The 25,573-nt window shown below is 38.1% G+C and overlaps 1 protein-coding gene across 3 annotated transcripts in view; it reads right to left on the bottom strand.

Moving 5' to 3' along the window:
• MICU1 (mitochondrial calcium uptake 1) overlaps nucleotides 1-25,573 on the bottom strand; it is a 253,080-nt gene that overhangs the window by 64,383 nt on the left and 163,124 nt on the right. For all 3 annotated transcript variants that reach the window (XM_080822562.1, XM_080822560.1, XM_080822561.1), the window contains 2 exons: nucleotides 15,971-16,053; nucleotides 9,059-9,256 (listed from right to left, as the gene is read on the bottom strand). In XM_080822562.1, coding sequence (XP_080678688.1) covers nucleotides 9,059-9,256; nucleotides 15,971-16,053 — 281 coding nt within the window. The remainder of the gene's footprint in view (nucleotides 1-9,058; nucleotides 9,257-15,970; nucleotides 16,054-25,573) is intronic.

Here is a 25,573-nt window from a genome sequence, read left to right as displayed (position 1 = left end):
GAATCTGTGGTTCATTCATCTCACCTTTGTAAGCATCTCAGGAGAACACTATTTTGTTCATCTCATTTAGTAAAACTTCTAGAAAGCTCATCCAAGTTTTAAGAGCAGACTCTGAAAGCAGACTGCCTGGAATAAAATCTCAGCTCCTCTTTGGGCAAGTTACTTAATCTCTTTGTGTCTCAGTTTCCTTGTTTGTTTAGTATTGATAATTATAATACCAACCTCATAGCTTGTGAAAATTAAATGAAATATTGTACATAAAGCACTTAGAATAGTGCCTGGCTCAATGTAACCTCTCAAGAAATGTTGGCTAGTATTTTCACTTTACGTAGTATGTACTCAAACCTTGGTTAAAATACGTCATATTGCTAGAGGTCTATATCCAAGAGTGCTGTGGCTAGAAGGATACGTACAGATTAAACAGTGACTATCAATTCACACAATCATCTTCTTTCATACTACTTCTCATTTCACTATTATTGCATTCAACACTATTTTAAGAATTCTGTTGCGTACAAAACGGGGGGAAAAAAAGTATCACTGCATTCTGAATTCCAAATAACTGACCTATGAACTTTTGATACCTTGGTACATAGCTCATTCATAAATTGAGAAGCATTTGTGTTCTACTAAAAGATGGCTGATAAGACTATATGAATGACATACTGAGGAACAATTTCCAGAGAAAGAACAAATCTTCATGATTTATTTGAGCTCTTTTTGTCTTGCACCCAGTTTAAAATTAACTTAGAATATAAAGTTAAAGATGTTGATGATAGGGGCACCTGGGTGGCTCAGTGGGTTAGGCCTCTGCCTTCAGCTCAGGTCATGGTCTCAGGGTCCTGGGATTGAGCCCTGCCTGCATCGGGCTCTCTGCTCAGCAGGGAGCCTGTTTCCCGCCCCCCGCCCCCCTGCCCTGGCTTGCCTCTCTGCCTACTTGTGATCTCTTTCTCTCTCTCTGTCAAATAAATAAATAAAATCTTAAATATACATATATATTGATGACAGGAAAATCCCGGAGATTTCCCAGCATTGCAAAGATATCACTAACATACTGACTTTGGAATCCTAAAGCTAGCTGCAAATCAAAGAAAAATATCAATCTCTAACAGTTTTCTGCACTTCAATTACCAATCCAAAAGGTCAGATTCAGAAGTGCCAATCAATGCCTTTTAAAAGTCATGTCTAGGGGCACCTGGGTGGTTCAGTTGGTTAGGTGTATGCCTTCCACTCAGGTCATGATCCCGGGATCCTGGAATCAAGTCCTGCGTTGGGCTCTGCTCAGTGCGGACCCGGCTTCTCCTTCTGCCTCTGACTCTCTTTCTCTGCCTCTCATGAGTAAATTAAAAAATCTTAAAAAAAAAAAGAATATCTAAACGTCATGTCTACAATCATATATTGTAAGCAATAAAGTATCACTCTTAAAACATTTTCCTTCATTCTCCAAAATATATGAAACAAAAAAAGCACTATTTTGTATGCTTTTTATAGAATAATTATCAAGGTTAAATTTACAACATCAAGGGAGCTTTATATCACCATGGACATTCTACCATACCTAGTATTTTTAGTCTAATTTCACAGCTGAAGAACCTATAAGCCACAAATGATAGCAAACTTGAGTTACAGGGTGTTAAGGGAATTGCAGGAAATTAAATCAGAGCTTGGTTTTGGGTTTTGCATATCTTCTTGTTAAATTAATTCATCCTGAGAGCTACCTTGTTCTCATCAGAGCAAAATACTGGACCTACTTCATAATGTGTATGATACAGACAGAAAATATAATTAGCTTTAAAAAGTGTTGATATCAAGTCATGGGTGACTTATAAATAATTGTTGAAAGGCAATTAAATTTTTATTCTATTATTTTTTATATATTTCTATTTTTTTAAATTAATGATCATTTCCTAAAACATCCCTTGGTGTCCCAGGCAAAGAAAGACTAGTAGGTTGGATGGATCATGGTACTAATTCAATTTTTTGAAGATTTTTTTTATTTATTTATTTGAGAGAGAGAGAGAGAGAGAGAACATGCGCGTTCTTGCATAAGGAGAGGGGCAGAGGGAGAGGGACAAGCAGACTTACTGCTGAGCATGGTGGCTGATGTAGGGCTCCATCCCAGGACCCTGAGATCATGAACTTAGAGGAAATCAAAAGTCAGACACTTAACTGAGTCACCCAGGCACCCCAACTTAGTATTTTTATAAAAGAAACAGATGTCTGGATTTAAGAAATAAGAAAAGGGATAAAAATAAATAACTTGAAAGAAGAATAAAAATATTTTATATGGCTAAAGTAATAGATCTCTCTTTTTTTAAGTATCTGGGAAAATAATGCTTGCTATGGCTTTTTCTCCTCAGAATTTTAGAAGGTGGCTAAGTACTTTAAATTTTTTAGAAAACATGAACTAGTAAAATAATTTCATCATTACAACCAAATAGCAAAGTTACAATTTTTCTATAGTGGGGATTGTTACCTTAATAGGTTTTTATTTTTTACCTTTAAACATATTATTGGCTCTTTAAGTTATAAATACCTAAAAGAGACAAGTACTGTTTAATAACCCATTTAATGATTTTTGGAAATTGAAGCTGAAAACATCTAAGGATGAAATAAGAAACTATAGATTTATTATTATTCACATTCTACTTCGTATTGGCAAAAGCTGAATAATAAAATGAAAAGAAACACCATTGAACATATCTCATTTAGTTTCTTAGACTTAATTAAATCAAGAGTCAATTTTCATCTTTGAGTTTACATAAGAGTTTCTCAGAAGAAAGAACAAGAAGCAAAACTGGTATTAGGATAAAAAGCAATCTGCTCTGTCAAGGGTGTTCTAGTTCCAGAAAGTGTTTGATTGAAAGCCTTCTTGCCTTCTGGTCTCCTACTTCAAATCTTTCGGCCAGGAAAAGAGCTGAGGTTTGTCTCTTAATATGGTCCTCCGCATTGGAGCAAGACAGATTTAATTCTGCTTTAACACTTTAGAGAGTTGAATGCAAAGATGTCAGCTTGATGATATAATGTAGGTGATCTGGAATTTCCTTAGGGATTATCTATCATGCAGTTATAGCTATATAAATATGAATTATATAAGTTAAATCATTTTAAATAATTATGAGTTTAATAATTAATAGTTAAATAAATTATATGTTATATATACTTATATAACTATAAATTATATTGTTATATAACTATATACTATAGTCATATAATTTTTTAAAAATTTATTTAACTTAACCTTCTCTTTTCTTTTTTTGCTCTACTTTTATTGACAAATGAAAATAATTAGCATTGTTCTTTATGCCTCCCTTTTATCTTTCTGACTGAACAGATCTGTTAACTTCAATTTTTTTTTCTTGAAGACTGAGAATATAAGACAGACACTGTTATTCTTTTTAACTTTTTAAAAAATATATTTATTTTTTTGAAACGCCAGAGTGGCTCAATGGGTTAAGCTGCTGCCTTGGGCTCAGGTCATGATTCCAATGTCCTTCCTGTTAAGTCCCCCATCAGGCTCCCTGCTCAGTGGGGAGCCCGCTTCTTTCTCTCCCTCTGCCACTCCCCTGCTTGTGCTCTCTCTCTCTCTGTGATAAAATCTTTAAAAAAAATTAAAAAAAAATTATTTTTTATTTTTTTATTTATTTTTTTTTAAAGCAAAAAAAGTTTTTTTTTTTTTTTAAGATTTTATTTAATTTGACAGACAGAGATCACAGGTAGGCAGAGGGCAGGCAGAGAGAGAGGAAGGGAAGCAGGCTCGCCGCTGAGCAGAGAGCCCGATGTGGGACTCGATCCCAGGACCCTGGGATCATGACCTGAGTCGAAGGCAGAGGCTTTAACCCACTGAGCCACCCAGGCGCCCAAAAATATTTATTTTTTAGAGAGAGATAGCACATGTGCCAAGAGCACCTGTATGTGCCCATGTGAGTGGCGGAGGGACAGACACAGAGAGACTCAAGTGGACTCCCGGCTGAGCTCGGAGCGGAAACTGGATGCAAGATTCCATCTCAGGACCCATGAGATCACAACCTGAACTGAAACCAAGAGTCCAACACTTAACCAACTGAGCTACCCAGGTACCCCTCACCGTTATCCTTTGAACTATATCCAGTTTGCCTTCAGATAATTGATACTCATGCCTTCTTAAAATGCAATAATCTGATTGGTTATGCAATAAGCTCGTGAACCCCAAAACCTACAAAAAAAAAGATCATGCTACAGCCTGGAATTTTATTAGATGATGCTTTTTCAGTTTTCTTGTATATTCTGGAGTTGGCTTCTTCCTTCTTGTATAAATTAGCTTTTACTTTTCTTTGATGACATGACAGCTCCTTTTTCCCCTCCCCCCAAATTAAAATTAATTATACTCTTTCAAAGAGTTTTCTATTACCTTTCATTTTTGACTGACATCCTACTTAACTGTAGTCTTCAAGAAATCAATGAATTTATTAATTGGAATTAGACTTGACACCTGTCTCTAAGGAACTCAACTCAATAGTTCTCTGTAGCCTTAGATGGAATTTTTAATAACTTTAAGGTATTTTTTAAAAAGCCAACTGTGTATCTTTAAGTTATTCCTTCAAACCCATGTTTTTTTGAGTTTCTAGATAGAGAAATAAGGGTATAATAAAATGACCAAAATTAAAAGCATTAAAACATTTTTAAAAATGACAGTACAGATAAAAGGTTGATATCCAGGATCTATAAAGAACTCCTCAAACTCAACACACACAAAACAGATAATCATATTAAAAAATGGGCAGAAGATATGAACAGACACTTCTCCAATGAAGACATACAAATGGCTACCAGACACATGAAAAAATGTTCATCATCACTAGCCATCAGGGAGAGTCAAATCAAAACCACATTGAGATACCACCTTACACCAGTTAGAATGGCCAAAATTAGCAAGACAGGAAACAACGTGTGTTGGAGAGGATGTGGAGAAAGGGGAACCCTCTTACACTGTTGGTGGGAATGCAAACTGGTGCAGCCACTTTGGAGAACAGTGTGGAGATTCCTCAGGAAATTAAAAATAGATCTTCCCTATGACCCTGCAATTGCACTGCTGGGTATTTACCCCAAAGATACAGATGTAGTGAAAAGAAGGGCCATCTGTACCCCAATGTTTATAGCAGCAATGGCCACGGTCGCCAAACTGTGGAAAGAACCAAGATGCCCTTCAACGGATGAATGGATAAGGAAGATGTGGTCCATATACACTATGGAGTATTATGCCTCCATCAGAAAGGACGAATACCCAACTTTTGTAGCAACATGGACAGGACTGGAAGAGATTATGCTGAGTGAAATAAGTCAAACAGAGAAAGTCAAGTATCATATGGTTTCACTTATTGGTGGAGCATAACAAATAATATAGAGGACAAGGGTAGATGGAGAGGAGAAGGGAGTTGAGGGAAATTGGAAGGGGAGGTGAACCATGAGAGACTATGGACTCTGAAAAACAACCTGAGGGTTTTGAAGGGGCGGGGTGGGAGGGTGGGGGAACCAGGTGGTGGGTATTAGGGAGGGCACAGATTGCATGGAGCACTGGGTGTGGTGAAAAAACAATGAATACTGTTACGCTGAAAATAAATAAAAAATTTAATAAAAAAAAAAACCTAACAAGTTAGTGATTATAATAAAAAGATATTAAACAACTAGCTTAGGTAATATAAACACAAAAGAACAGTGCATTTCTTTTCAGTCGTAAGACCATAGATATTCAAGAAATTTGGTCTTTTTCTGTTCCTAAAATTCAGAACATTTCCTTTTTCTTTACAGTTCCAAATGAGTCAGGCAAAAAAATCTCGTATTAGACTAAAACTAATAATAATCAGATAACGAACAAATGATAGTTCTGAAAGACTGAGTTTGAATTCTCACTCTTACCCTTTGATAGCTCTACGACTTTTATCTTTTTGAGTTTCAGTTTCCACATCTGAAACACAGGTATAACACCACTAAACATAACAGGGTTGGCAAGATTTAAAATAAAGGCATGTAATATTTGTAAGGTGCCTGACTCATAGTAGGCCCTCAAAAATGTTTATGGACCGTCTTTTCCCCTCCTCCCTGACCCTGCTGGAAATTAAATTTGACAGACAAATAGTATTCTCTTCACTCTCAAAGTTACTGTAGTGAGAAAAAGATAGAAATAACTAAATGGAGGGGCATTTGGGTGGCCTAGTCCACTGAGCATCCAACTCTTGAGTTTCGGCTCAGGTTGTGGCGTCGGGCTCTGTGTTAGGCTCTGTGCTCAGCATGGAGTCTCCTTCAGACTCTCTCTCTCTCTCTCTCTCCCTCTGCTGCTGAAACCCCTAAAATAAATAGATCAAAAAAAAAAAAAAACTAAATGGAATAGTAACTTTCCTGGATCTGAAATTTTAAAGTAAATAAGTTATGAAATAAAACTAGTAAGAGGTAAACGGGTTGCCTGGATGACTCAATTGTTAAGTGGCTGCCTTCGGCTCGGTCATGATCCCAGGGTCCCGGGATCAAGCCCACGTTAGGCTCCCTGCTCGGCAGGAAGCCTGCTCCTCCCTCTCCCACTCCCCCTGCTTGTGTTCCCTCTCTCGCTGTCTCTGTCAAATAAATAATAAATAAATAAATAAATAAATAAAATCCTTAAAAAAATTAGTAAGAGGTAAATAGAATGATGGAATTATAAAAACCCATATGAAAGTTAAGATATTATTAATCATTTCCATTTTCCTCTTGGCTATGATTATGAGATTATGTTTCATATTCAGTGAAGGGAGAAACTAACCAAGCTTTGAAAAGTGGTATCAAAAGTGTTTCATAAAAACAAAAATTTGCTTCCATTTTACAGAAGTTTTATCAATAAAAGTATTTCAAGAAAGGGCCTGTCAGTCATTTGAGATGACCCCTTTAAGTGCATCATATATGCCAACTGCCATACTAAGTGGCAGAGGATATACAGAGAAGATAAAAAGAATATTATTAAAAGTATAGGACAGGTCATGTGGCATCAGGCATATCACTGTATTAGTCTGCTAGGGCTGCCATAACAAAATACCTAGAGCTCGGTGACAAACAACAGAAATTTATTTTTTCACAGTTCTGGAGGCTGCAGGTCTAAGATCAAGGCATAGGCAGAGCAGGTTTCCTCTGTGGCTTCTCTCCATGCCTTGCAGTTGACTACCCTCTTACTGTCTCTTCACATGGCTGTCCCTCTGTACGCGGCACCACTGGTCTCTGTGTCCCTAAATTTCCTTTTCTTACAAAGACACCGGTAGAACTGGGTTAGGGCCCACTCTAATGGCCTCATCTTAACTCAATCACCTCTTTAAGGACTTTATTTCCAAATATGGTCAGATACTGCAGTACCGGGGTAAGGGCTTCAAAATAAAAATTATGGGGGAACAGAATCCAGTGCATAAGAAACATGATCTCACTTAACCACTGCCCTGTTTTACAAATGTGGAGCTAGGCTCTAAGAGAGTAAATAACTAATCTGCTTTATAATATTCTACCTCATTGACAATCTTAGGGGGCTGCCAACTCTATAGCATCTCAAAGTGAAAGACAGAAAAGTCCCCTGTTTTGTCTCTTAAGAGTCCCACCTGTGTGTCCATGAATGAGTGTCAGGCTAGACTGTGTGTAAATATGTGTGTGTGTGTGCACACACACATATGCATATACATACACACACACACACACAGCACTAACCATTTATTATAGGGGCCAAGAACTGCCCTCAAGTCTGATAATTTGTTTTTGTTTTTGTTTTTTTGAGGTAAGTTCTTTGGATATCAATTCTACCTTTTTTAGAAAACAAGTACAAAAGCACATTTCAAAGTTTGATCTGATTTTTAGTGTTAGCCATACTTCTTTCTAGAGTAGGAACATTCAGTGGTGTTCTTACCAATAATGAGAACTCAGTGACTTTTCAAACTGTCTCAATGGAGTTAAGTGGGTGGAGAGGTGGGAGTACCTTATCAGAATCTTGGAGAAAAATGGAAAAGCAGATAAAGAATATACATAGTTTAAAAAACAAAGCAGTGCAAAAAAACAAACAAACAAACAAAAAAAACAAAGCAGTGCTTTTCTCCAGTACTTAAATGTTTTCAAATTTCAAATAATATTAAAAATGTTTAAAAAAAAAGAAGTTGAGGGACGCCTGGGTGGCTCAGTTGGTTGAGCGGCTGCCTTCAGCTCAGGTTATGATCCCAGCGACCTGGGATCGTGTCCCACATCGGGCTCCTTGCTCAGCAGGGAGCCTGCTTCACCCTCTGCCTCTGCCTGCTACTCTGTCTGCCTGTGCTTGCTCTCTCTCTCTCTCTCTTTCTAATAAATAAATAAAATCTTAAAAAAAAAAAAAAAGAAGTTGAGAAACACCAAGGTATGGGAATTTTTGAAACTCTGAAGATCAGATTTCATTTTTTCCAGGAAAAAAAGTACATTAGGAGGCATTTAGTGAATGTTCTGAATATAATAGACTTAGTAGACAATTAACCCAAAATACACTTAATTCACTAAATATACACATAGAGAAAGGCAATGCTCTCACAGAGTTGTGTCTAGGAAGTCAACAGCATGATGGTCTAAACTGTAGGTGGAAAAGTAAATCTCCAAACACAGTATGACATTTCTGTAACTCTGAGCACGGATATTTTTATTCTGCCATTTTTGTGTGTCCAGTTGTTTTTAGCTTTGTAAGCTTTCAAGGAAAGATCTACTTATTATCCCCCTCAACTCTATCTCCCAGTGCCTGCTATGAAATAAACATAAAACGGGATACATGCTCAAGTTGAGAACTGCTCTTACCACTGAATTTCTTTTTCCTCAAGCTGAGTATCCAAAGACAATGAAGATTTTCAATTTAGGCTTTTTTGGTTTTCAGTCCCAGAACCACCTACCTCCAAACATCTTCACAGAACATAGTATTTCCTATCTGCTGTCAGGTTCAAACCAATCAGTTCTCACAGCTGGAGATAGATTGAAAGAATGTCTATAGTGCATGCCCTCCCTACCCAGCGGCTCTATGTGCTTACATGATGCCCTGTTCCCCTGAAGTCCAAGGAATACCTACCTCTAGTTTCAGAACATCATGCTGAAGTTTACGCTGAAATTCAAGGAAGTTTTTGATCGTCAGCTTCCCCTTAAGATCAGCTCCAAAGAAGTAGGTCGTGAGGGCTGAACACAAGCCAGACTTGAGGGTGTTTCCAGTAGTAGGACGATCTCTGTGACGCATACCCATACTGGTTTGGGAGCGAATGATGCTCTGAACCTATAAGAGAAGCAAAGCCCCATTCAGAAAAACATTACAAAGTACAAAAGTATAAAAAAGTAAGAACAATAACTGATGACATTATTCATTATTTGCCTACACTGTGCTATGATTCTCTTTTAATGCTCACAATCCTATTAAGTCTTATGATGGTCCTTATTTTACAGATGAGGAATTTGAGGCAGAGTGTTTCATAACTTGTTCAAGGTCAAGTAGCTAGCAAGTAGCAGAACCAGGATTTTAACAGACACCTGACACCTTTGTAACTGAGATGCTCTTAAAAATCTTTCTTCAGAAAAGAGCATGCATTTGTGTTTGAGGCTCAAAACCTCTCACAAAACACTAAAATAATCATCAACCTCTCAGTAATATATTCCATATCTCAGGAGACTTTCCATACTTTTCATACTTCTAACTACTGACTCTCTAGTTATGACAAGAGGTAGCATAGCTATAGGCAAATACTGACATCTAAGAGAGATAACACATTTATTAGAATGACAAATTTTTAAAAGAGATTTTATTGATTTATTTGAGAGAGAGAGAGAAAGAGCATGAGAGGGAGGAGGGGCAAAGGGAGAAGCGGACTCCCGCTGAGCCAGGAGCCCGACACGGGGCTCGATCCACGGATTCCTGGATCATGACCTGAGCCAAAGGCAGATGCTCAACGGACTGAGACACCCAGGTGCTCCTAGAATAATAAATTAAATACAAAGTTGGTATGAAATAATTCCCCAAGAAAAGTTGGGAAATTAATTTAGTCCTTGAGAAGTTTTATTTTTATTATTTTTTTTAAAAAAGATTTATTTATTTGAAGGGTGCCTGGGTGACTCAGTCAGTTGAGGTTGAGTATCTGCCTTTGGCTCGGGTCATGATCCCAGCGTCCTGGGACTGATTCCTGCATCAGGCTCCCTGCTCAGGGGGGAACCTGCTTCTCTTTCTCTCTCTGCCACTAGTGCTCATTCTCTCTCTCAAAAATAAATTTTAAAAATCTTTAATTAAAAAAAAGTTTACAAAAGATTTATTTATTTGAGAGAGAGAAAGGGAGAAAGAGCATGCGTACAAGTCAGGGGAGAAGAAGAAGGAGAGAGAATCTTAAGCTGACTCCCCCATGAGTGGGGAGCCCCACACTGGGCTTGATCTCAGGACCATAAGATCATGATTTGAATCAAAATAAAGAATCAGACTCAACCGACTGAGCCACCCAGGCACTGCCTTTGAGAACTACTTATTTATTTATTTATTTGACAGTGAGAGAGAGAGAGAGATCACAAGTAGGCAGAGAGGCAGGCAGAGAGAGAGGAGGAAGCAGGCTCCCTGCTGAGCAGAGAGCCTGATGCGGGGCTCAATCCCAGGACCCTGAGATCATGACCTGAGTTGAAGACAGAGGCTTAACCCACTGAGCCACCCAGGGGCCCCTTTTGAGAACTTTTAAATGAACTTTTTGAGAAAGGATAAGTTTTGGAACTAGCAACTATGGCCTAAATATACAAATGAGTTTTTGAAGCAAGTCTATGACTATTGTAGCATTTTCTTTTTTACTAGTTCCTACAATCTTTTCTACCTCTTTAGAAGCTAAAAAAGCAACTATTCAGAATAATTAAAATTGGGATATGTAAAGATAAATAATGAAGGTCTGTTATATAAATAAACAATACAGAAAGCTTTGTAGGTAATGATTTTTTTTAAGATTTTATTTATTTATTTGACAGAGAGAGGTCACAAGTGGCAGAGAGGCAGGCAGAGAGAGAGGGGGAAGCAGGATCCCTGCTGAGCAGAGAGCCCAATGCTGAGCTCGATCCCAGGGCCCTGGAATCATGACCCAAGCCGAAGGCAGAGGCTTTAACCCACTGAGCCACCCAGGCGCCCCTGTAGGTAATGATTTTTAAATTGCCAAATTAGAAAAGCATAACACTTAGAAATTTAAGAGCTGTAACAACAGATTTACCTTAGTTAAATGTATCATGTATTTCATTTTTTAACCTGTGACCATAAAGAAGAATTTTTTTTTTAAAGATTTTTTATTTATTTATTTGAGAGAGAGGCAATGAGAGAGAGCATGAGCGAGGAGAAGGTCAGAGGGAGAAGCAGACACCCCGTGAAGCTGGGAGCCTGATGTGGGACTCGATCCCAGGACTCCAGGATCATGACCTGAGCCGAAGGCAGTCAGTCGTCCATAAAGCCACCAGGCGTCCCATAAAGAAGATTTAAGTTAAGTCTATGGCTGTGTAAACAGTGGAGTAGTATAATGGAAAGACATGAGACAAGGGGTTAGGAGGCATGAAGTCTGACTATTGTTCTGAGAAAGAATTTATGAGAGCAGAATTTATGCAGGTCAGTGAAACTCTATGGGCCTTACTTGTCTCACTAGAAAAGTCACAGAGTATATTATCTTTAAATCTCCTTGTAACTCTAGGTTAGTATCATACTTGGTTTTGACATGATTTCTTCGGGGTCCACATTTTATTGTGATAATAAGATAAGTTGAATTTGTTTCTTATGTAGACAGAGATTTGAAAGACAGATATTCAATGGATGTTTTTAATTCTTTAGGTTGAGGATTTTTAGACTTTAAACTGAATACAGGGGACGCCTGGGTGGCACAGTTGGTTAAGCAACTACCTTCCACTCAGGTCATGATCCCAGGGTCCTGGGATTGAGTCCCACACTGGGCTCCTTGCTCAGCGGGGAGCCTGCTTCTGCCTCTGCCTGCCACTCCTCATTTGTGTATGCTCTCTCTCCCTCTCCCTCTCTAATAAATAAGTAAAAATCCTTTAAAACAAAGGACTTTAATAATTAAATTGAATACAGGATAATCAGAACATTTTTTGTTGTTGTTTTGAACACAATACACAATTCATTTTATCTGCTTAACTGTGAGTACTGAAGAATTTTCACTAACAGTGAACCAGTACTGAGAACCTACCATGATTTATATTTTGCCTGTGGCTGTAAATATTGCAGCTTATGTCCTTCCTATGGTGGAAACCGTGTGTTAAGCTTCAAGTGTGTGGTGCTGAGAATGTGTGTGGGTAAGTGACTGGGAAAAAGAGTTTAGGGAAAATTAACTAACTCATGCTGTATGGTCTTCATTAGTGATTAATAATCACACAGTCTCAATACTACTGCATTAGATAGAAACTACTATTTATAATAAGCATTCTTTAAAAACTTTGAGAAATATCTTTTTTTTTTTTAAGATTTTATTTATTTATTTGACAGAGAGAGAGAGAGCAAGAGAGGGGACACAAGCAGGGGGAGTTGGAGAGGGAGAAGCAGGCTTTCCACTGAGCAGGGAGCCCGATGTGGGGCTTGATCCCGGGACAGTTGGATCATGATCTGAGCTGAAGGTAGACGCTTAATGATTGAGCCACACAGGTGCCCCTCTTTTTTTTTTTTTTTAAGATTTTATTTATTATTTGAGAGAAAGATAGCATGCATGAGCACAAGTGGGGAGGAAGCAGAGGGTGAGGGAGAAGCAGGGAGCCTGACAAAGGGCTCAATTCTGAGACCTGGGATCATGACCTGAGCCAAAGGCAGACACTTAAGCAATGAGTCACCCAGGAACCCCAATATTTTCTTAAAATATTTTATGTAGATAATTTGTTAAGGGCATAACATGAGAATCAATCAAAACATCAATTCAACTAGTCATGTGAATGCTTACTACATGCTTTATGCTGTGGAGAAAATCAAAAGAAATATAAAACATGATTTCTGAAATAAAATTTCATTCTTCTTTTATCTCAAAAATGAGTTATTATTTCTCATACTTTCATACTAAAAAAACACTTCTGTCATGGCATTGGGTGAAAGGAGCCCAAACAGTTATGAGGGTTGTTTTTTTTTTAAATTATCTTTTGCTACGATCTTTTGCTTTGATCTGCTATGAAATGGGTTAGAGAAAGGATCTGTGTGATAGAAAGGTCACAGAAAACTCACAGAGTATTAACAGTAGATTAATGCCTTTTAGTAATGTGTTTATGCATGATCAAAGTGGTTTTAGAAAAAGATGAATCAAGGAATTAGCTATTAGTTTGCTTCATGCAACATTAACTTTGAAATATGTGAGGTCCTCTTCCTGCTTCTGTTTAACTTTTTTTTATAAGCTTGATGAATACACTGTCAAGAAAACACCTGTTTAGCTGGGAAGTAAGTGCAAAGTTTGAATGTTTGGAAGCCTAGAGCACTGTCAACTTAATAAATTCTTATATTTCCCAAGAATGTAAAATGTATAAAGATGAAGCAGAGAAACTTCTAAAGAGAGCCATTTGTTCATTAGCTACCTTAGAATTATTTTTTTGTTTTTGGTCTAAAAGGCTTTTTACATCAAGATTCCTTGTGGTCAATATTAGACATTGTATCAGTTTAAGGTGCCCAATTATCAAGGGATCACATTAGATGAAACAGCACTCCCTTCTCTAACATCTGAATAGACATTTTTCCAAAGAAGACATAGAGATGGTCAACAGGTACGTGAAAAGTGCTCAATGTCACTCAACATCAGGAAAATGAAAATCAAAATTACAACAAAATAACACCTCACACCTGGTAGAATGGCTATTATCAAAAGGACAAAAAATAACAAATGCTGGATAGGATGTGGAGAAAAGGGAACACTTGTGCACTATTGCTGGGAATGTAAATTGATGTGGCCACTATGGAAAACAGTATGGAGGTTCCCCTGAAAATTAAAAATAGAACTACCATATGATCCAGCAATTTCATTTCTGGGTATTTGTAAGAAGGTAACAAAATCACTATTGCAAAGAGATACCTACACCCATCCATGTTCATTGCAATATTATTTACAATAGCCAAGATATGGGAGCATCAGTATCCACCAAATGGATGGATGGATGAAGAAAATATATGTATGTATGTATGTATGTGTATATATATGATGGAATATTACTCAGCCATAAAAAGAAGATAATTCTGCCATTTGTGATAGCATGGATGGACCTTAATGGCATTATGCTACATGAAATAAGTCAGAAAGAGAAGGACAAATACTGTATGATTTCATTTATATATGGAATCTTAAAAAAAAAAAAAGGCCGAACTCATGCATACAAAGATTGTTGGTTGACAGAGGTGGGGGGGGTCCCCATGGGTGAAGGTCATCTAAAGGTATAAACTTCTAGTTATAAGATAAATAAGTCCTGGGGATGTAATGTAGAGTATGGTGATTATAGTTCACTGTATTGTACTGTAAATTTGAAAGTTAAGAGAGTAGATCTTAAAAATTTTCATCAAAAGGAAAAAATTTGTAACTGTGTGGTGATGGATGTTAATTAACTAAACTTATTGTGGTAATTACTTTGCAATATATTCACAGATCACATCATTACGTTGTACGCCTAAAACTAATACAATGTTATGTCAATAATACCTCAATAAAAATAAAATTAAGTAGTTTTATATAAAAAAAAATCCAGGGATGAGTTGAATATGTGATGGGGATTAAAGATGCACTTGTGATGAACACAGGGTGAAATATGGAAGTGTTCAATCACTATACTGTACATCTGAAACTAATATCGTATTGTACATTAACTGGAATTAAAATAAAAACTTGAAAAAAAGGGGTGCCTGGGTGGCTCAGTGGGTTAAGCCGCTGCCTTCGGCTCAGGTCATGATCTCAGGGTCCTGGGATCGAGCCCCGCATCGGGCTCCTTGCTCAGCGGGGAGCCTGCTTCCTCCTCTCTCTGCCTGCCTCTCTGCCTGCTTGTGTTCTCTGTCTCTCTCTCTCTGTCAAATAAATAAATAAATAAAATCTTAAAAAAAAAAAACTTGAAAAAAAAAGTAAAATGGGGGCAGCAGGAGGAAATTCAGTGTTTCTAAAGTCCAAATGAATATAAAATTACCCCTATACTCCCCTAGATAAAATAAAATTTTAAAAATACCAAAATAAGTTCTACGTGTAATCATTTGATGTGACCTGTCAATATCAGTAAAGTGCAGGATTATGGGAAAGTGAAGGTATTCGATGGAAACAGGGTGCAGATTTGAATAAATGTCTCCAGGTATTCAAAAATATTTGTCTCTGTGGATTTCTTACTTAAAGATGTACTGTCCTTCATACTTTCTCCAATTTCCTTTTTGCTACATTCCTTATTTTAAATACAAAATGCTTTCTCCCATATATCCATACATATTTTGCCTTGAAGCCAGTCTGACAATCATAATCATTTCATCTACAGAGGTATCATGGCCCACCAATGATAGAAGTTTTATGGAAACATAATCTCTTCCTAGGATTCATCAGAAACTGTACACATCTCTGCCTTGGACCTCCTACCTACAGTCAAAGGCAGGGTATCATGTTTCCTTCTCTTACAGAAATTCTTTCAGAACATCCTTATATTCTGAACTATATGGCACAAAGCAGCTGTTTAATAAACATTGACTAAACACATCACTGATCAGCCATAATTTTTCCTCTCAGCATCGTAGTCTAATCCATGTTAGAGAATTAGAAGAACTTTGACCTTAATCATATGCTCAAGAAATTCCTTATATTTAGAGTAAAAACAAACAAACAAAACCCACTTGTTAAAAGTGAGGATGATTTTTTTTTTAAATGACATATTTGGTACTTCAAAAATTGTATAGCATCTGAGTATGCTGACCTAGACCAAAATAACTGCAAGGCACATGAAAATGTATTAAATATTATTGTACTTAAAGAAACTTTCCAGGACAACTTGCCTGTTCAAATTCCTCCATGTCTACTTCTCCATCTCCATTCAAGTCAAACATCTTGAAGGCAATTTCAAAATTTCTCTGAGGAGCTGCAAGTAGAAAGGAAGGAAAGGATAGGAGGGAAGGAGAAGGAGGGGGGAGAAAGAAAAGTATTTAGAAGGCATTGACTAGAAATAAAAAATCATCCCTTTAAGAAAAACAGATGGTTAGACACAAAGTATTATCAAGTCACAGAATGCCACGCTATTTATCTAGATTAATATGTAGTGATACTCCTTAAAACCAAAAGAGAAACTTGACTATGGCCAGTAAAGATAGCACTTGTCTCTTGAGTTTCAACACTAATCTCCTAAATACTTCAGCTTTGCTTTATTAGAAACCATCCTCTTAACTCTGTATTAATGTTGCTCTGTTACTTAAACATAGCTTTATTTATCTGGGCATGAAAGCCAGCCTGGAGTGAGACATACTGCTGCAAAGAGGCTAAAACTCTAAGCCTTTGTCTTGCCTTTTTAAAACCAGCTAGGTTTGGGGGCACCTGGATGGCTCAGTCAGTTGAGCATCCGGCTCTTGGTTTTGGCTCAGATTGTGATTTCTGGGTTGTGGGACTGGACTGCATCGGATTCCAGGCTCAGTTGGGAGTCTGCTTCTTTCCCTCTCCCTCTGCCCTTTTCCCCACTCTCTTTCTCTCTCTCTCACACACACACGCTCCCTCTTTCTAAAATACATAAATATATCTTAAAAAAAAAAAACCAGCTAGATTTCTACTTTGGTCTTTCTAGTCTCTCCATTTTTAAGTGTAATCAGGAGTTCAGCAGATGTCATTCGGCCATCAGGTTACTATCTATAGGCAGAAAAGCATACTGGTAGCTACACAGCCTCCTACTTCAACCATGTCAGCTGGCTACACAAATTACTGAGCAAAGTATATGTAAATGCTAAAATAAAGCTGAGTTTAAAAATAAAGTGAAAAATGCAAAGCTTGAGAAGATGCATGTATATATTTTCTTTCCCTTAACTGAATGGTAAAAACTCTTCAAGATGTTTTAGAGTTCCTAGATCAAGCAGTATACTATAAATATAATTAATATACTTGTATATTAGAATAAAATGTAATGTCCCTTCTTCCTTACCATGCTAAATATTCTGGTAAAGAAAACAAAGTTATTTCCTTCCTTCCTTTGGTACTTCAAATTTATATAGCTGTGGAGAATAAACTAAAATAAAACATCCTATATATGCTAATACTATTGAATTAAATTTTCAGTTAATACAACTTTTATTAAAAAATTCAAAGATTATATGTAGACAAAAAAAGTAGAAAAGGCTTAGTACATTATGCATAGTTACAGAGAACCTATAGTCTCATCTTGCTCATGAATTTGTCAGTAGTAATACCATGTAGGGTCAAATTCTACTTTCAGCCAGCTAGCCAGCAGCTAGGCTGGTGAGCTCCTGGTTTTTAGTGGCCTGGGTGAATCATGTGCTTGTCAGCTTCCAACTGCCTGCCTTACCTGATAATGGCTTCCAACGGGTTTGTGCTTCTTTATGTCACAAGTACAATTGTTGCAAAGGATATAGCTGGGGGAATTAGATTTTTGTATACTTACTGTCACTTCTTTAATTTTTCCTACTTGTCTGGGTGCTTTTACTGAAGAGTTACTATGCCAAGCATTGAGCTCGATAATTTAAAGCTTGATAATTATCTGATTTTGTATGGTTAACCCTGAAAAGCCATACATGACTAGCTCAAAATTGCATAGCTAGTATGTGGCAGAAATGGTAAGTGAACCTAGATCAATGATGACTCCAAAGACAATAAACTTTTTCATTATGCTCCATGGCATCCAATAGTAAGACAGTGGTTCCAAACAATAACAAACACATACTCTATTCTGGTATGTTTTAACCTAGAAAAACAAAAAACAAAACATGACTCACTGATTACATCAGTCTCTGCAATAGCTGAATTCCAAGCTGTTTATTTCAAGGACATAGCTGCCATAAGAGAAACACTGCATATGCCATGTTCATACGTTAGAATTGGCTGCACTAACTGCAAACCCACAGGCAACATTAGATTCTCAGGTTTGTCTCCTGTTTTTAAGGATTCTGAATATGAATTGCTTTAGGCAGGTATGTATTCTCCTCTTCTTCCCTATTGTCTTACACGTGGATCACTTCATTCAAATACATTACTTGCCTATTCCTTGTAGATACCTGAGATTGTAACAACTGCAGAAAATATGAAGCTGCTGGAAGTTTTCAGTGGGGGAGTAGCACCATCAAACAGGCATTATAAATGATTTCTCTGGCTACAGCATGAATTGAAGGATGAACTGGAAAAGAAGAACCAGCTTCAGAGAAGATCACGCAAGCTCTTGTAAAGGTTGAAAATGTGAACTGAGGTGATGGCAGAGGTAATCGAGAGGAAGAAACACATTTGGAATAAGGAGGTGGAATTATGCAACTTAATGATTAATTAGCTGTGAAGAGCTGAGAGTAAAAAAGGCTGACAGCATGACTGCCTTCGGCTACTGGGTAGCTTGCATGTCATTAACCAAGAGCTAAAACAGATGTAAAAGGTTTGAGAAATAAAAGGAATTCAGAGCCGACTTGCTGAATTAAGGGGTCCACAGCCTGTTCAGATGAAAACGCTGAGAGAGTGGGAAACGAGGGTCTATAGGTTCGACAAGAGGGGTGAAAGCTGGCAATTGCGGGCACAAAGAGCCTGAAGTGGGGGTGCCCACAGAGAAGTGAGGGTTGAGGAGAAGGCGGAGGAAAGGACAGAGTGTAGCTGGATGCCAATATTTAAGGTAAAGGGAAGGAGAAAGGAAGCAGTGACAGAGGACATGGCATCAGGAGGAATATAGACCTAATGAACAAAAATAGGGAAAAACTTGGCAAGAGCCAGTAACTATGTTGAATTAAAGCTCAAGAATTAAAGCAGCATTCCCATTCCCTAGCTCTACTGATTACAGAGGGTGCACAGAGTGCTTAAAATTTTAGCTTTATCATCATCTTTCATTCTTACTGTCCTGTGAATTTTGCAAAGGCACAGTCATCAGTTAAATGACGGAATGAGTTATTTCAGCAAATCATAGTTTATATGGCTTCCTACAACTAAGGTTAAATTCATTTTACCAAACAAAGCACATCCTGTATTTTCTTGAGCTTTCTATATCTCTCGATCCTGGCTTACTTTCAAACACAGGATTTGCTTTATATGGAGCTCTGCAGAGTGTTCACTGAAGTATGTGCACAGACACTACTCCAGAGGCCGAGCTTCCAGAGCGCCGGCCACGAAAAGCCAGGTCAGGGCAGAGGCCTCGTGCACTCTCAGTTAGGCCTTAACCAGTCTATCAGGAAAGGTCCTTACAGGAGTAGTTCTCTCAGCCTATTCAGTCTTCATCTGCTGATCACGTTCTCTTGTACTTCCCTGTCTCCCTTTAAATGTAGGCTTCAGGATAACAAATATATTCACTTTTTTCTTCAAAGATTTATTTATTTATTTGAGAGAGAGGGAGAGAGCAGGGGGAAGGGCAGAGGGAGAGAATCCTAAAGCAGACTCGCTGCTGAGCATGGAGCCCGACGTGGGGCTCGATCCCAGGAACCCTGAGACATGACCTGAGCTAAAATCAAGAGTTGGGTGCTCAACCAACTGAGCCACCCACGTATCCCTCAGTGTAATTTTTAAATCTAGCTGTTCTGGAAAGCTTTAAGGTGTCCAGGGTTTCTGCTAACTCACAACCTATTTCCACAGAAAGGAATCGAGAGAGGAATTCTTTTGAATCCCAGGCTACTTACACAGTGAACAGTCAAGTTTTCCCCAGCTGTGTTAACGACATAATCTACCTCCTGTACAATGATTTCCAAAATGATAGCATATGTTGGAACTGATTAAAACAGCAAGATTCTATACAAAGTTCATTACTGTACAACTTTAACTCAGAATTCCATGACCATCTTTGCTACTAGGAAATGGAGAAGCATTAGGTCTGTTCTAGTCTAGAATCTGTATTTATATTATTCAATGATTAATAGTAGTGATAACAATAATGACTCTAGATTGTTCCTGGAAGCACAGTAGATTTTTCTGCTTCCTTTCAGGAATAAGAAAAAAAGCAGCATCTTTGTCTATGTGTAGTAAGTCAAGTAATCACAGCAACAACACTAACTGTCTCAAGACTTTCATGACTGTTTTCACTGTTTTTTAATAGAAAGGCACAAGACCAGGGCTCTAATTCTGGCTCTTCCAACAACATGAGTCATTATGCCTTAAAATTTTTTTTGGTAGTACTGACAGAATAAACAAAAACATGAATAGATTAGATTCTTATTTCCTGTCGGTTTGATTCTCCTACCATAGAATTCCTACCTGCATTATTCTTGTTTTAAAATGATGCTATAGGATAAATGAGGTAGTTAATATGCAGTATCAGAGAACTCTGAATTAGGAAAAAACCCTTTAGATTATGAACAACCTCTACTTAATGACAAACTTGCCTACTGAATTTGTAAGGATAATCACATAGCCTCTGATTATTTCTGAGAGAGAGAGGTCACCCACTTCTGAAGTCTAATAAGCACTGCTGGCCGTATTGAGTTTTTCTTCTCATACAGAATACAAATCTAATTTTGTGTAGCTCCTGCAAGCTATCCTAGCTTAACTTTCTACAGAGATAAAAACATAAATCTGCTTCCTCATCTCTAAGATGGCCTTCTGAATACATAAAAACATATTATTTATCTCTATTAAGGTTTCTCAGAACTTTCTTCCAAATTCAGCACTCAACAGCCCTCCCCTGGGGTACTTCAGATGGCCAATGTCTCCCATGAATGCAGAATATCCTAAAAGTAATTTAGGATTAATTCTGGAATTCCTTAATTCTGGAATGACATTATCCTTTCTAGAAACAACAGGATTGCTTCTTTGCTGATTAACGTATTAGCATTCCTTTTCTATGAAGGCTTAGTGTCTTGCTTTCTGTCTTACCTTTTGGGGAGGGGGAGGAAGAGGGGAAAAAACCTAGAAGATTGGATTTCAAAACATACCTCTCCCTGAATTCTTCTACATATGATGGTTATATGTAGTCTGAAAAGAAATCTTTCTGCCTCTTATACAGAGGAGAGAAGGAAAGTTCTCATAGCACAATATGTTGTAGCTGTGCGTTTCCTTGGGATGATTTAGCTTCAGAAAAAGGGTGCTATACAAAATGAAAACATCCTAAGAATTATTTTAAACACACTTAAGCAGCAGCAGATTGATTTTCTTTTCATCAATAAGTTGCCTTGTAAATCTAATTTCATTTCTCTTAGTATTTTACAGAAAGTGAATATGATAATGTTAGCTTGTTCAGCATTTTCTAATAGTTTCATGGCAAGTGTCACGTTAACATTATAGTTAATAAAAAAGGCTGCAAATATTTGAAAAATATAAAAGACTTAAAGAATGACAAAAGATATGTACAAAGTCAAGAAAAACTTTTTTATAAAGTTATGTAATTTACATTTAACTTTTATACACAGTTAACTGGCATAGTATGTGAAGCAGGGTATAATGAGAGTACCAGTGGCTCAAACCTGTAACTATTATACTTTCTGCCTCAACTCAGAAGTCTCACTGTCAAGCTTCCCCTTATCTTTGTCTTGTAGAATTATCTACTGACCAAAATATCCATTATTAATCTTGCCATCTGAAGTTAACAGGGATGATGATAACTATAGCATTCTGCTCTGAAACTAGGCAAACAGTTGTTCTTGAAATATAAAATATGGAATGGTAAATTTAAGAAATTTTTAAGAAATCCACATGGAGTATAACTGGTTCATAACCAGTTACTGTGAAATAACATGGACACTGTGTTATGAAATAAAGTTAAAATCAAGGGTTTTTTCCCCTGTGGATTGTGCTAGAATTATAATTTTAAAAACTGTAATGACTTTATCATAAATTTTAGTTCCTTATCATTTTGTGATTTAATATGCTCAAGCAAGGGTAATTCAATTAGACTGTTTCTTGACTTTAAAAAAAAAGATTATTTATTTATTTATTTATTTGAAAGAGTGAGGGAGGGCATGGTGTCAGGGGAAGGAGTGGGAGGGGAAGAGAGACTCTCAAGTAGACTCCCTGCTGAGCACAGAGTAAGATTGCGGGGCTCAATCTCACCACCCTGAGTTCTTAATCTGAGCCAAAACCGAGAGGTAGATGCTTAACCGACTGAGCCACCCAGATGCCCCTCCTGAATGTTTTCTGTGGCTATTCAGCTGTATGCTTCCATTAAACAGGAACCAAACTATATAATACAAAATAGCGAACATTCTGCCACTTAAAACACCATATCACACTATATGCAATTCAAAATGATAAACAATTTTCATTGCTAACTTCTGGAATACTATATATACGGAAAATGTCCTTAGTGGACGAAAACAGACAATAATGCAATCTGAAATAGCCAAGTTCATGGTACATCAATCCAGTTCTTCTCTTTAGCCTTGTTGTTTTAACACAGAATAGGAAAACAGTTTCCCTGGTGAAATGACAAATGCCAAGGATAAAGAAAACAGAAATCCTCGGCCATCTAGGGTGAAAAAAACATTAGTTGTCATAAAAAAAAGAAGAATTGGGTTGTATTATAATTGTCTGCAACACTTGAACACAACAGAGCAAGTTCTATGAAGTCTTGAGGGAAAACAGCTGTCATCTAAGAGTTACATACACATGAAGTCATCATTTACCTACATTAGTGATAGAAGATATTCTCAGACATACAAGGGTTTGAAACTGTATAATCCACATACCTTAATAAGATTACACAAAAAAGAAAAAAAAGGTTGGTAAACTATGCCCTCCTGGTGAGCCACTGGTTTATGTACTGCCTATGGCTGCTTTGGAGCTCAAAGCAACAGAGACCTCAGTAGTTAAGTAGTAGTAGTTGCCATGGCCAGCAAGCCTAAAATATTTATCAAGCCCTTTAAGAAAAAGTTTGCAATCCCCGGTTCAGGAAATTCTTTAGCCAACAACCAAAATCAATCAAAGAAAGACAGAGAAGAGGAAATCAATTAAGAAGTGAGCAATAAATTGAGTAATAAAATCAGTATAACAGAGTTAAGTTTAAATAATGGTTATTAATACAATAATAATCATGGCAACTGGCATGACATTTATTAAATGTCATTTATTATGTATAAGCACTTTATATGAATTATTTAATCCTCCCAATGGCTCTGCGACATTGTACTATTATACCCATCCCTTGTTAAAGAAGAGTAAACTAAGGTACAGTGTGTCCAGCGTCAGAGAGCCAGAATTCAAATCCAGGCAGGCCACTAGTACACATACACACTTGGCTATTCTCCCAAAATGTAAAATATATAATAATGAAGTATAAGAAATATCCCTGAAAGAGAAAATACGTAATGTAAAGTCATTTAAAGAAATAACATGGGGGTGCCTGGGTGGCTCAGTTGTTAAGCGTCTGCCTTTGGCTCAGGTCATGGTCCCAGGGCCATGGGATCGAGCCCTGCATTGGGGCTCCCTACTCAGCGGGAAGCCTGCTTCTCCCTCTCCCACTCTCCCTGTTTGTGTTCCCTCTCTCACTGTGTCTCTGTCAAAGAAAGAAAGAAAGAAGGAACGAACGAACATGGAATAAAAAAATGCCAGATTATTAAAATTGTAAAAACTGAGTAGAAAAAAGAAAGTAAAAGGAAGCTAAATTTCTCAACTCCTAAAACATCAAAAGAAATGGATGACTTTATCCTGGATAAAAGTCATGTTGCCCCCACACTCCCAGAGATACACACACACTCATAATTTAATTCAAATGCTACCTGTATTGTAAGCCCTCACAGCGTTCTTTTTTGTAATGCAAGTGCATTAAGCTTTGGTGGCCAAGGCATGCACTTCAAAGAGAGCTATCTCAAACAGACATATTGCCAGCTATGGGACCACAGAGAGCTGGGCCACCTCCTTGCACTGAGGCTCCTTTGTTCTAGAGATGGTAGGTGATTTTGATCACTAACCATTTGGGTCACTCATCTTTTCCCCACACTTTAAATTCTGGCCCTTATGTTTTATTTATTTTCAATTAAAATTTTTTTAGAACATTTAGGAGGGAGAGAGAGAGGAAGAGAGAGAGAGCAGAGGGAGCTGGAGGGGCAGAGGGAGAAGCAGGCTCCCCACTGAACAGGGAACCCATCATGGGGCTCAATCCCAGGACCCTGAGATCATGACTCTAAGCCCACACCAGAAGCTTAACCCACTGAGTCACCCAGGCGCCCCCTGGCTCTTCTGTTTTAAATTCACCAATGAATGGTAAGCCTGTGAAACCCTAGGACCCCACCCTCAAGTCCAATAAAAGCAGAGCCCCAGGCCAGTGTACCCTTGGGCAATCTCTACATGTGACAGCACTCACTGTGTAGGCCTAGGTCTGCTGTGTAATTTCCAGGTCTTTTAAATAATAAACCTTTATTTTTTTCAACGTTTCCTGATGGTTGTTACTGAAGGGCATACTGCTATTATAATAACCACAGGGTCGGTCCAGTCATAACATTGTTTCTGGAAACGGGAGATGTCTGTGGGAAGCTCACCGGGCTGATGACTCCCCCCGGGGCATTTCTAGGTGCCTGAGTTACTTTCTATAAGGCCGAAGCTAAAGCCCGGGCAAAGCAACTGGCACAGGCAGCAGAAATGCGTGGTTGTCTGCGCAGTTAACTGAGGGGAATGCCCTTTCCCAGCAACTCGCTTACTAAACTACCTAACTCAGGAGGTAACACCATCAGAGAAATGAGCACTGCTTGCTTGCTGGGGGGATTCTGTCAGGCTGCCCCACGCACTCTTCCTCTTGCCTCTGTGGTGCCTGGGGTAGCCAACCCAAAACGCAGGGCTGCTGTAATAATTCTAACTATCTCCCTAGAGCAGCATGATCAAAGCCATCTGGTCTAACAAGACTATTAGACTACTAATTACAAGGCCTTAATTGACTATCAATGTGTATCAGGGTATTCTGCGCGCCTCAAGGCCATGGCGAGTTAAGGAGAGCTGACTGGATCACAAGGCTTTGTCACTGCCCCGGGAGAGGCTCTAGGCTAAAGGCACAAGGCAAAGATTGCCATAGGAGACCTCCACCTTTGACCAGGGAGCCCGTGGGCCATATCTCGACTATATGTTCTTCCCCAGAAGAGTGAAATAGCCTTGCAAATGGAAACCAGTGGCACAACCAGAGGAAGAATACAACAGAGGAAAAACAAAACAGGCCTATGGTCTTTGTGCATTACTACTTCACTTACTACTGCTGCTCTTCATTCCTTGACCCAATGGGATATCATGAGTCCAATTCCTGATGTGAGGTTGCTAAAAAAATTAACGGAGAAATACAAATGTTCCAAACATCTGGTGCCAGCCAGTGTCTCCTAAGAACCCTGAGAAGGTACATCAGCTCTTTGATAAATGCAAAACCCCACCGACACTTTCCAGATGTCATTCATTTCATGTATACCAACACGCCAAGACTCTAGTATCACACTCCAGAGGCCTTGGGACTTTTCCCAAAGACCCTCTGCATATCACATGAGTGGAGGCAGACCTCAGTTGTAGAGAGGTCTCTT

This window comes from Martes martes, assembly GCF_963455335.1.
Source record: "Martes martes genome assembly, chromosome: 14".
In the NCBI taxonomy this organism is placed as follows: Eukaryota; Metazoa; Chordata; class Mammalia; order Carnivora; family Mustelidae; genus Martes; species Martes martes.
The sequence above is the reverse complement of the archived record's forward strand: the minus strand, read 5'-3'. Positions and strand labels throughout refer to the sequence as shown.